Raw genomic sequence first — 12,053 nt, forward strand, 5'->3', positions numbered from 1 at the left:
CTTAGAGCTCTATCACCAAGAGCATTCTGGTTATTTTTAGCAGTTATGATCTCCGCAGTATCAACTGTAAAGAAAAGCCTTTGTACTTAAGTATTCCTTACTAAACCAAGACAAAAAATAGCTTCTCCGCTACTGCAGTGAGACATTTTTATCTCAATTTAATTCAGAGTGAATAAATATTGAAATTCTGAAAGTGCTTTTAAGTACTACAGTTTTGATTAGCAGCAACGCATATATTTAATGTATGTAGTCTGTTAAACAGTAAATGAATGTGTAAATAAAATTTATATAAATGTACATGAGGCATTTTATATACACAGATCTGTATAATGTGTGCCTAAAGATAGACATATAATATACAGGCATTTTGAAATAGCAATAAAACCAGCTGTTTTTAAAACAACAGTCTTTCCAGAAGCTATGCCAGTTGCAAATAATGACCATTAACATGTCATACCAGCACTCAAATTTGCTACCATCCAAACATAAGTACAGAAATTCCTTCCAACTATTAAAATCACACTGATGGTGTTTAATCTGATTCTAATTTTGGTACAGTGAACCTACATATATTTTCTGTCTTGTCCTATTGCAAAGCTCTTTTTCTTCCCATAGAAGACATACATGGATATAAATAATGTTACTGTCTTTGAACTATCATTCTAGAAAAATCTGACTATACAGCAATTATTTTATAAAATTGTAAAAACAGAAGATATGTACCATTGGGAATTTTGTTCTCCTCCTAATGTATAAACCTGGAGGCATCTTTCCAAATGTTCTTTGTAAAGTGCTTATGCTGTAAACAAAGCTAAAGTTAACAGTATCATCCCGAAATATCACGTGAGGTCTCTTGAAGCCATCCCACATTGGAATTCCATCTAGATGATATTTAAAGAGCAAAGCTTGCCCCTTTGGTAATCAGACAGTCTCAGGTGAAGTACAGGCAGGCTGACTTCATTAGGAGCATTTCTGAATTCTTTGTTCAGAATTACAAGTTCTCTTCTTTTGCTGGACAGTTTGTTGTTTCCCTTGGATAGTAGAGATACCTGGGAGGGGGAGTGGAATCAGTAGTTAGTATATGTTGGAAGTAAGAATTTCCCACTATTCACAGTCACTGGGTATGGGATCAATTTTTGCATAATCAGCAGGAAGCTGAGGTACAAGCATGACATCAAAGCCAAGGAACCTCAGAAATCTATTCAAAGAAACGTTTTAGTTCAGAGTTTACAACAGAGTTTGGTGCAGAAATTTCTGGATGAAATTCTGTCACTTATGCACAGGGAATTAGTTCATCTAATGATCCTCTGACTCAAAGTTTATGGACTAGTCCGCACCGCACACAAATAGAATTAGAGCAGCATGGTGCAAAGTTCTCCCACAGCTAATCAATGAGGCCTGAAAGCAACAAAATGTATTTGTGGGCCAGCTTTAACTTATGCTGCTGATGTAACGTCTCCAGAGACTTCAGCACTATGGAGAACTAGTCTTTAACATCACTTCTTTCTTCCTTTCTAATTTCTCTTTAGCCTGCTACATCGAAAATTAGCACGGAAAGTGATGGAGCTGCTTCCATCGCTTTTATATAGGCGAAAATTGCCTCATAATCAAGCTGTATTCTATAATCAGTGCTGTAAGAAAGTAAAACAAGTGTCTCTTTTCTATCTCAAAACTCCACCACTCTCCATTCCAAGAGTAAAACCTGTTCTGAAATTTTCCCTATTTGTATAGAATATGTATAACCCAGATATCCAAAGTCCTTTCAAACTTTCCTGTATATACATGGCCTCAGTGTTCAGAAATCGGGGCCGTACAAAGATAAAGTCTTTTCAACTGTCTCAAGATATCCTTCATGACTGCAGCTGGGGGAGGAATTGCACATTGTTACAGAGATAGCTGTTGATACAGCAATGTAAGATACAACGAAAGCTATTCTAGGATGCCAGTATAGTACTAACAAGCATAGCATTCCTCCAAATACTGTAGTTGTGTCACTTGTCCTTGAAGACTGCCTTTTTGCTAGCAGAACTGTTTACTGATAAGGGAAGGTCATATCGTCGTGTTTCTGACATGGTACTCCATAAAGATAACTCTTAGGCCTCATCAAACTATCAGCCCCAGTTTTGAATGTTAATTTGAAACGGTTTACTTATGTAAAAAAGAAGGAATAGCTGTTTGTCTTACTCAGATTTTGTATCTGTAAAACACCTTGATCTCCTGAGTAGTTCCACTTCTTCGAAAACTTTCAGATTGTCTTTCACTTAACCTAAGAATTCCCAAAACTACTTTCAACAGCATGTTGCTGTGACATGGAAAGGTAATACATTCTTCTCAGCTAAACTGCCCCAGCTGGACTAAACCATTAAAGCCTCAAACAGAAAAAAAAAAAAAAGAATTCCTTTTTATTTCAATTCAAAGTGTTTAGTTCAGAACAGCTGTATAAGAAACAGTTCTGCTAGCACAAGAATGATTCCAGATTACAGTCAGCTTTCTGAACCACCTTGAGGAAGAAGATGCCTTCTTCTTTGATGTTATTTGACAGACTTTATCTATGCCCCGCACAAAAACTCTGCCAAGCAGACATCTCAGACACACAGAAGTCACTCTCAAAGTAAATCTTTTCCTCAAACTGATAGAAAGACCTGCTTCAGCACTGCAAAAGCAAACCCATCTTATCTCAGCCAAACAAGTCTGTGACAGCAGATGCTTCTCCTCAAAGATTGGAAGCTCATATAAGAACGTCTGAGAGCTCAGGGCATGCGAGCTCTGCAAGGGATCAGAGCCATCTGCCTAGTGTTGAAAACAGTCATTCCCACGGTCCAAATGCTGACAGATAGCTTCATAAACATGCACCTTTTCTATAGACAGTATGGATTCCAGGCATTTCCATTGTCAGAAGACCACTTCATTTTATGTACTCATCACTGAATAGTATCAATGACTTGGTATCTACCAGTTGGCCAAAATTCAAGCCATGTGCTTCTTCATTTTTTCCAACAAGAGGTGAAATGCACCTTTCCACATATCTCATTGCTAAAGAGAATCTTCAGCTGAGTGAGGTGAGAGATTTTGTGTCAATGACAGTCCTACCACATGATCAGATTATTTTGGTACTTGCACCAGACAGGTCCCTGCACTTCTCTGTTCTGCACAATGCAATCTCATGAATTAGAGCAAGGTTCTACATCTAAGTCTTTTATATCCAGCAGCCCTGATACTAGTCAAATCCAGTAGTCTTGATGCTGACTGCTAGAGCAATAAACAGTTTCTGCTACAGTTCCTATCATTCTGATTCACAGGAAGAAAGTCTAAAATAAAAAAAGACTGACTTACTAACCAAAGTGGAAAAAGTGAGGTTTTTTATGGTATTGTAGCATCAGAAAAAATCCAAATCTGTTTTCTGTGTCATTAGATTACTGCCCATCCCTGAAGTGACCAGAACATTCCTGCGATTCTCTAAAAATCAATTAGCAGTAAGTTTTTCACACTTGGCCATCTGATTTTGACATGCACAGCTGCTAATATCCTACACTCTAAGGCATACATTTTTCCCTTGTCTATAAGTCATTATTTCTCTAGAGCTCCACTGTACAATTAACAGGAAGACTTGGCACATGTACCTTCTGGGAACAGCCAATATTGATGTGGTTGTAACAACTTGGTAAAAACTATGTCTCTAGCAAGCAGGAGATGGTGCAGTGTGGCTATTACCATGTGCAGTGGTGAACTCTATCCAGGAAGTGTCTTTTTAATTCGTCGCTTGGCCACACATTTCATTGTTATTGTGACAAGGACTAGTCACTGCCTTACCCTAGGAGTTGGATGCAACTGAAGCTAGGATCAATTGCTACTTCATGATTTCATGTTGCGTCTCCTTTTTCCAATTTCTGTAGAAGCTATGATTTCGGAAAGGTAGGTCAATGCTGCCTCTTAGTGGAAGGACAGCTAACTCAAAAGATGCAGCGAACGCTGGTCTGTGGGAATAAGGTTGCATAGACAGTACCACACAACACCTCAGCTGATAGCCATCAGAACTGCAGGTGGGTAGATCAAAGACTCTTGGAGCCACAGATGTTTAGAAGAAGAAAAAGAAGGAGGGCGGGGGGTGGAGAGGAGGCAGGGCAGAGGGAGAAGTACAGCTGAGCTTTGGCAGACTTTTTTACCTCCTTGGGAAAAAGTACAAATCAACAGATTGCTGGTATGACTAATAAACATTGCTGGCCAAAACAATGTTCTTTGTATGTATGAGACGTAAGAAGTAAGAATCAACACGGACAACCATTTAAAAGCAGAAAAAAATTAACCGAAAACGCCAGGCAACATTAGCAGGAAGTGGAAAGTATCAGTGTCTTAAACCACATAGATATCACTAAGTCAAAAAAATCCACTTTAGATTCCAGAAGCACTAGAGCCATATACTTTCATCTATTGTCTAGTTTGGTATGTTCCAAAATATTAAAAAACATTAATCTAAGTACAAATTTGAATCCATTAGTCATGTAAAGCAATTAAAGAGGTACATTAATGTTGAAGAATAAATAAATAACATGATAAGATTTTGCAGCTAGAAAAAGCTCCATTCATGTATTTCTATTTTTGAACAATGTACCCATGTAAAGTAGACCAAACACAAATGAAGGCTGGCTCAAACAGGCAAAATTCACAATTTGCTGTCATTCCTGAGCTATGGTATCCTTCTGTGAATAATACTTTGAGCTATTCTTTGAGCAGTTAAAAATGTATAGCTACCATTAGAGCCAGACTTGACAGTTTTCCTCTTAATGAAATAGATCTTTCTAACTACACAAATAGTTCTTTCTCTAATTCTAAAACTTCCATAAGAATGCAAAAGATTGAATTGAACAATTATGAATAATAATAAACAAAGTGAAAATTATAAGTGAAAACATATCAATATATGCACTTGATTATGAGGCCTGTTTCCTTCTATTCTTACTTGCATTGCAATCACTTTTTTTCCTACCAAACTTATGTTGAAACAACATTTCTCTCATCAACAGACCTCTGGTCATATGAGCTTGTACAGGTTTTGGCTGGGATAGAGTTAAATTTCTTCATAGTAATTTGTATAGGGCCGTGTTTCGGATTTGTGATGAAAACAGTGTTGATAGCACACCAGTGCTTTCGTTATTGCAGAGCGGTGCTTACACAGCATCAAGGACTTTTCTACTTCCCACATTTCCCCACCAGCAAGTAGGCTGGGGGTGCACAAGAAGTTGGGTGGGGACACAGCTGGGACAGCTGACCCCAACTGACCAAAGGGATATTCCATACCATATGGCATTATGCTCAGCAATAAAAGCTGGGGGAAGAAGGAAGGGGGAGATGTTTGGCATTACGGCACTCGTCTTCCCAAGTAACCTTTAGGTGTGACAAAGTCCTTCTTTTCTGGAGATAGCTAAGCATCTGCCAGTTGATGGGAAGCAAGGACTGAATTCCTTATTTTGCTTTGCTTGCATGTGCAGCTTTTGCTTTACTTATTAAACTGTCATAATCGCAAGCCATGAGCTTTCTCAGTTTTACCCCTCCGATTCTCTCCCATCTCACTGCAGGGCAGTGAGCGAGTGGCTGTGTGGTGCTGAGCTGACTACTGGTGTTGAACTATGACAGAGCTACAGCACTCAGATGAACACCACTCCTGTCTCTGACCATTGCTATTTTTATTTATAACAAATCTTTTTTACATAAAACTGAGTTTCTGCTTGGATTAAGTCTCTCAATGCAATTTTATTAAAAATAGGTTTCTGAATCAATTTGGGTATTTCATGTCTACTTCAATACTAAAAGCATGAGGAAAGTTTGAAACGAGTATTCATTGTCCTATTCATAAATAGGCTCACAAACAACAAGGAGCTGCCCCTTGTGCAGTATAATACTAAATCAGAAGGAGAAAAAGAAAGAGTAGCACAATGGATGTGAATAGAATAATTTTGAAACATTACAGGAGTTTCTTTTATGCATGTTTACCAAATTTCTCTATAAATAAGTAACAATTGGAGTGCTGAGTAATTTCAGGAGATTAGTGATAAATGGGCACAAGTCGATTATTCAAGATAAAGCTGAGGGTCATTATCCTCAGCTGGTCCTTAATCCTCATGAAATGACTGGTATTGAGATAGTAATTACTATTATAATGAAATAGGAAAAAAAACCACACCAAACCATCATGACATTTTTCTTACGAAGCTCTGTCAGTTTCTAAAGAATTCATGTTTCTCTCATCACTCAATTCAAGTTGCCTGAATAATTTTAACCCTTATACAGTTTATTCACCCTACTACAATTTTCAAATCATTGCCTCACTTAAGGTTTAGTTTCCCATCATATATTCCTGGAATTTTGGGGACATAGCAAGGGGCAACAGCAATGGGAAAAAAAGACAATGCACACAAATCCCTCAAAAACAGAAAATAAAGAAAAAAATATCTTCAGAATGTTTTCTCTATAAAGTATGCTCCATGATAATGTAGGAGATTGCATTATTATGCTATATGCTATCTAGCTGTTTATTCTGCATTTAATAGTGCTTTTAGCAATAGCACACACGTCCCGTGTCATTGCATGGCAGCTGTGGAATTCTTTGTTCCAAAACAGAAATTACCTTGTAGCCTTACAACATATGGAACTGATACTGTCAAGTTAACTTGGTCAGAAATCATGAAGCAATTTGGTCCTAAAATGAAGAAACTTCTTTAAAAATTTACAATTTCACAAATCAAGTTTGTGGTGTCTGATGTGCCTTACAAGGACTTTTGGACCTTTAGAGTTCTTTTTTTCACATTTCTACTAGAAGAGCTAGAAAGATATTACGGGCAGAAGGGAAGGCAATTTGTTTCCTGCTAGAAAAGCTATCATTCTGTTTCCATCGTGAAAGCCCCACACACGCTGCCCCATTATAACTTCCCATCTTAGAAACTGAAAAACTCAATCTAAAATAAAAGCTTTTAAAATAAGCTAAGAAAGTTAAAAAAAAAGGTGTATGTTGCTAAAGCAAAGAAGATACAGATATTCATTACTCTTAGCACTTCTTTTCTAAAGCTTTTTCATGAACACTTTTCTAAGAGGACCGCAGGAAAGCTACAGGATGCACTGAGTTTCTGCTGGAAAATTTGCAATTGCTTCTGAAATGTTTCACTGTGTATAAAAGAGAGGAAGTAGAGGAAGGCTCGAAACAGTTTTAGGCAAGAGAATGGCTGATCGGATGCTGCCCTGAGAGCTGCAAACCACACTGCACAGTGGAATAAAACCAGACAATGGTGGACAGTGATCAGTGATTTGCAGTGCAGCTTGGGGGAGTGATTTGTCATTCCAGCTTGCTTAAGCTGTCTGGAGAGTTTGAGGGGAAACCTAATGATGCATGCCTGCTAGCCAAAGGAATGAATTAACAGCTAACAAAACTGGAGCATTTGGCTATTTGGAGAGAGTGTGAGAAGCAAAAACAAACAAAAAAAAAATTGCTGAAGTTCTGAAAGCTCTGAATGGCATTGAGCAGAGCATGCTTTAGAAAACATGACGAGTCCTCTGGAAACAAAGACATGTTTCTGAGATTTTGTCAATTTTCTGGAAGAGAAGGAAAAATCTAAGTTATTTAGGAGTAGAACCACCTTGTCTGGAAAAGAAGTAATGTGGTAGTGACAGAAGTACCAAACGTAATTACACATCAGAGCAGGTAATAGGATTCCAAAAGCACAATGAAAAATCAAGGCCACATATTGTTGCTGGTGATAGATCAACAACTAGGTTGCAGTGCAGTTATTTTGTATCTGCCAGCTAAAGCTAGAGTGACAAACACACACACAGTGGAACAGGTCAAAGTCTACAACAATAGCTGTTACATGCATGCGCTAACAATTCTATGCAAGAAGGAAAAAAAAAAAAAAAATCGAATCTAGACAACATACTCCTAAACTGCTAAAGAGATTTCACTCCATTCCTTTCACCCACTCCAAAATCAATTTTGTCTTTGCTACAAGTCCCATGAACAAAGCACAAATCAGCACTGACTGTGGGTAACATTATCAGTGCTGCTGAAGAAGTTACATGACTCAGAGGAAACATGATGTGAGTTCCAATTTTCCGGTGCTCCTGGGAAAATCAAATACATAGCACATCCACCAATGCGAAGAAGGATGCTGAGCATCCACTGGCCTTCTCCAGACTTTATATATGTGTGGAAGTGTACTGCTTTCTCGCTTCCCCATTTCCTTCTTCAGGATAAACATAGCATAGAGAACACCACCTTATACTACACTGTCATCCCATGTGACTACAAAGAATTTGCTCTTATGTCTCCTCTAAAACAAAATTTCCAAAAATGAAGAAAAATAACTTAAGATCCTACAGAACAACTACTCTCTAGAGAATTCCAGCACATCAGAAAAATAAGTAGTCCTGAATAAATCAGGAAAAACAGAATGTTAATTATTTTGCTGCAGTTAGTCTGGTGTATTTCTATGGCATTCCTATTTTACATGTTCAAAGTACGAGTATATTTGCCTGCAATCTTTAAGCATCCTTTACATTTCGGCCATCGCATTTAGAGCAATAGGACACACGGAAATGGAATGAAGCTGTGCCAGGTGAAGTTCATATTGGACATTAGGAAAAAGTTCTTCACTGAAAGGGTGGTTGGTCACTGGAACAGGCTTCCCAGGGACCAAGCCTATCAGAGTTCAAGGAGCATCTGGATGACCCTCTTAGTCATATGGTTTATGTTCAGGTAGTCCTGTCAGGAGCCAGGAGTTGGACTCTATGATCCTTATGGGTCTCTTTAATTTGAAGTAGTCTATGACTCTATGATTCCCTTATATCTTATTTTTATAGCAGTTTGTGTAAAATATTCAAGTCCATATTCAGCACACACTTGATTCATTACAGTTAATTGCAGTAAGATGCTTTTTGCCAGTCTGTTTGTGAGATAAATGTCTACACAACTACAACACATTTAAACATTTATAAGACTTGCTAGATCTTGATGTTAAAAATGAGAGCCTTTTTCTTTTTTTCTTTTTTCTTTTTTCTTTTTTTTTTTTGGGTATAAGTTATGTGATATTTTTTCTACAGCTCCAGATCTTGGGAGCTTGTGATTAGAACAAAAATTTAAAATACTTGAAAACGCTTATAAACAAATTTGTAAGACCTCATGGCTGCAAAAGTGATTTGCAAACATGATTCCAGTACACTCTGAAGGTTTAAAGAGTGAATTATTATTTTATTTTAGGAGTGATGAATCATGATTTTTCAATATTTAACGCTGGCAGCTGCAAGACACTTGTAAGCTAGAACTCCAATTTAATGAGTGGCCTATAAAAATATTCAGACTAACATTTGAAATATTTCAAGCTGGTGTCAATACGTACAGAAAAGTTTGCAGAGATAACAGAAAAATATCACTGAAGCACCAGGAACTATAAATTCTTAAAACTTATTAATATCCATACTGGGTGGGGAGGGGTTATATGTTTGTTTATTTGTTTTAGAAAACCTAAGTGCAGTCTCTCAGGTTTTAAAACGTTGATTACTGCAAAGACAAGGAACAGACTTACTTGATGGAAGTAGCGAACTTTTTTTGCACTAATGAATATCTGATATGATAAATAAAGGCTAGCAGGTAAAATGAATGAGAAATGCTAGGCTTATGTTGTGGACTACAAGGACATTTTTCACGTATTTTCTTTCTTGTGTTCCTCAAAGCTTTCCTGCAGACATGATATACCATCTCTAGGACAAGGCATTTGCCTAGTTTCAAAGACCATTAATTTTTTTTTTCATTCCCTGCACTTTTGTGCTCACAACCACTTATTCTACTTGTGCTTTACTCAAACATTTTAATAAATATGTCAGCTTCATCCTTTCAACCCTGTAATGGTAGAGTATAATTTATATGAAACTTTTATTCAGCTGTGGTTTTATATGGGACAAATGTGAGGAAATTGCTGCTAAACTTGTACCATGCTATCACTTGAGTGAAGAAAACAGATGTGGCCAAAAACACTTGCTTAGATTAGCTAATATGTCCCAAGTACATTTCTTTCAGTCCATGCATCCATGTAGTATAATAAACCATGCATTGCACTCAGTTTAAAGTGAAATTGCAATCACGTAAATGGACAGATGATACATTTGGGTTTAGCACATCATAATTAAGTTTTTCTTTTTAAATTGAACAGACTTACCTGTTAGAAGAGAAATTGTAATAACCACTTTCCTCTAGAACCTCTTCAATGAGAGTCTACAAGATAAAAGAAACTCATTTCAGTAAATTATCTTTATTAAAAGTAATAAATTAATACATACAGGTACATTTATAGCTTACCTGTAACTGTTCATATGTCATCCCTTCTGATATGTCAGGAGTGCCAACCATACCTTCAAGTAAAAGGCAAGTAATGTTATACTACTGAATATGGGACTTATGCTCCTTCATCAGTTTCTTAGCAATTTCAGTATAAATATAATGACAAGAGAGATGCTTGATTATCAGCAGCTTATTATATTGACCACAATGACTTCCTGCAAAGGTGGGAAGCATCTTATGCCATGATGTGAATATTCCAGGTGTGCAATGTTATCACATTTATGAAAAAGTTCTACCTGATAGAAAATATTTTAAACAACGTAACAGAACACAGCAATGCAACTTTCTTAATCTTCCTCACTTACAACTTATAGCGGAAAGGGCACACAGTCAGCAGCAATTTGCAAAGACAAAAGTATTCTTTGCAAGTTAAGAGATTAAAAAATTACAGATATTGAGCATCTGATCAAATTGCATTGTTTTCTCTGGGAACAAAATAAAGTTCATATTTGAAGTGATTGTTAGGGACTCATTTCCTACTGAAATACCATCCTTGACACCTAGTATTATCTCCACTTTTTGCAATATTTTTGCATATGTTATTTACACCTTTGATATTTCTTTGTAATTACAAAGCATACTTTCTTAAATTAGAAGAATGTTCATCAGTGGTAAACTGCATATCTTACCAGGAATCACACAAAACAAAAAAAAACCCAAACAAACAAAACCCTGAGAATGAAAATCAGTATAGTCAACATATCTTTACCAGATTTAAAGACAGATCTTGGAGCAGTAATTCTTTCTGCTTTTATACCATACACTTTATTAGAAATCTATATGCCACTACAGAGGTTTTGTTGCTATCTTTACCTTTTCTATCATCTGGAAGCAACATATTTCCACCTGAAGAGAGAAGTACCACATGCCAATCTGCTGTGAAGAAGCTGGGCTCAATCAATTCAGGAGAACCTTGCAGCAGCTGGGAAACAAACAAATGAACAAAAACAAAACAAACAAACAAAAAAAAAAAAAAGAGAGAGGGGAAAAAAAAAGCAAAGGACACCTGAAATCTTCACCCTTCCTGTTTGCCAAAACTTCAGCCTTCTATGAGGCAGTTTACCCTTTCCTGTGCTTCCCAGTGCAATCAGAAGTTAAAGGAGATTTCAATATTTTTTTTAAATTAATCAACGAGTGGTGAACACAATTATGAAGCTCCTACCTTCTTTTCTCCAGAAACAGTCTGAACGTTGCAAGCTGCCAATCTGCGCTTAGTATAAAGCACTAAGTTCTCTAGACTATCTGAATGAAATGTCATAAACTATACATTTGTGTGAAGATAAACAGGGAAGTGTATTCCCTTAAACATAGGAGAGAAACAGATGACTCTGGTTTTCAAAACTGGGCCTTCAAGTGAAATTGTTGATCCATATTCAAGTGGTGTAATTCCCATTAGAGGGATCTCAGCACTTCTGAAACCTGAAAGTCAGTTTAGCTTCTTGATTATGTGAACAAGTATACTAACAACAAACTTACATCTAGTTTTGAAAATACCCACTGGTAACAACTCTGACATGAAAATATCTTTGTGGGCAGGAGAGAAATTCTAGTTATGCGTTTCTGCAGAATGATAACACTTTTACAGTTACAGAAACAGAAGAATATCTGTTGCTGGAAGGCCTTTACCCCACCATCGATTAGTGGAGAAATCTTTTTGCCTGTTACTCTAATTAGG

The 12,053-nt window shown here is 36.9% G+C and overlaps 1 protein-coding gene across 1 annotated transcript in view; it reads right to left on the reverse strand.

Moving 5' to 3' along the window:
• Positions 1 to 1,104: 1,104 nt before the first annotated feature.
• NEK10 (NIMA related kinase 10) overlaps positions 1,105 to 12,053 on the reverse strand; it is a 100,452-nt gene continuing 89,503 nt past the window's right edge. Inside the window, 4 exon segments of the mRNA XM_086615156.1 lie at positions 1,105 to 1,198; positions 10,197 to 10,252; positions 10,337 to 10,389; positions 11,192 to 11,300. Coding sequence (XP_086471282.1) covers positions 1,105 to 1,198; positions 10,197 to 10,252; positions 10,337 to 10,389; positions 11,192 to 11,300 — 312 coding nt within the window.

Source organism: Tauraco erythrolophus, chromosome 7 (assembly GCF_009769465.1).
Source record: "Tauraco erythrolophus isolate bTauEry1 chromosome 7, bTauEry1.pri, whole genome shotgun sequence".
NCBI classification, from domain to species: Eukaryota; Metazoa; Chordata; class Aves; order Musophagiformes; family Musophagidae; genus Tauraco; species Tauraco erythrolophus.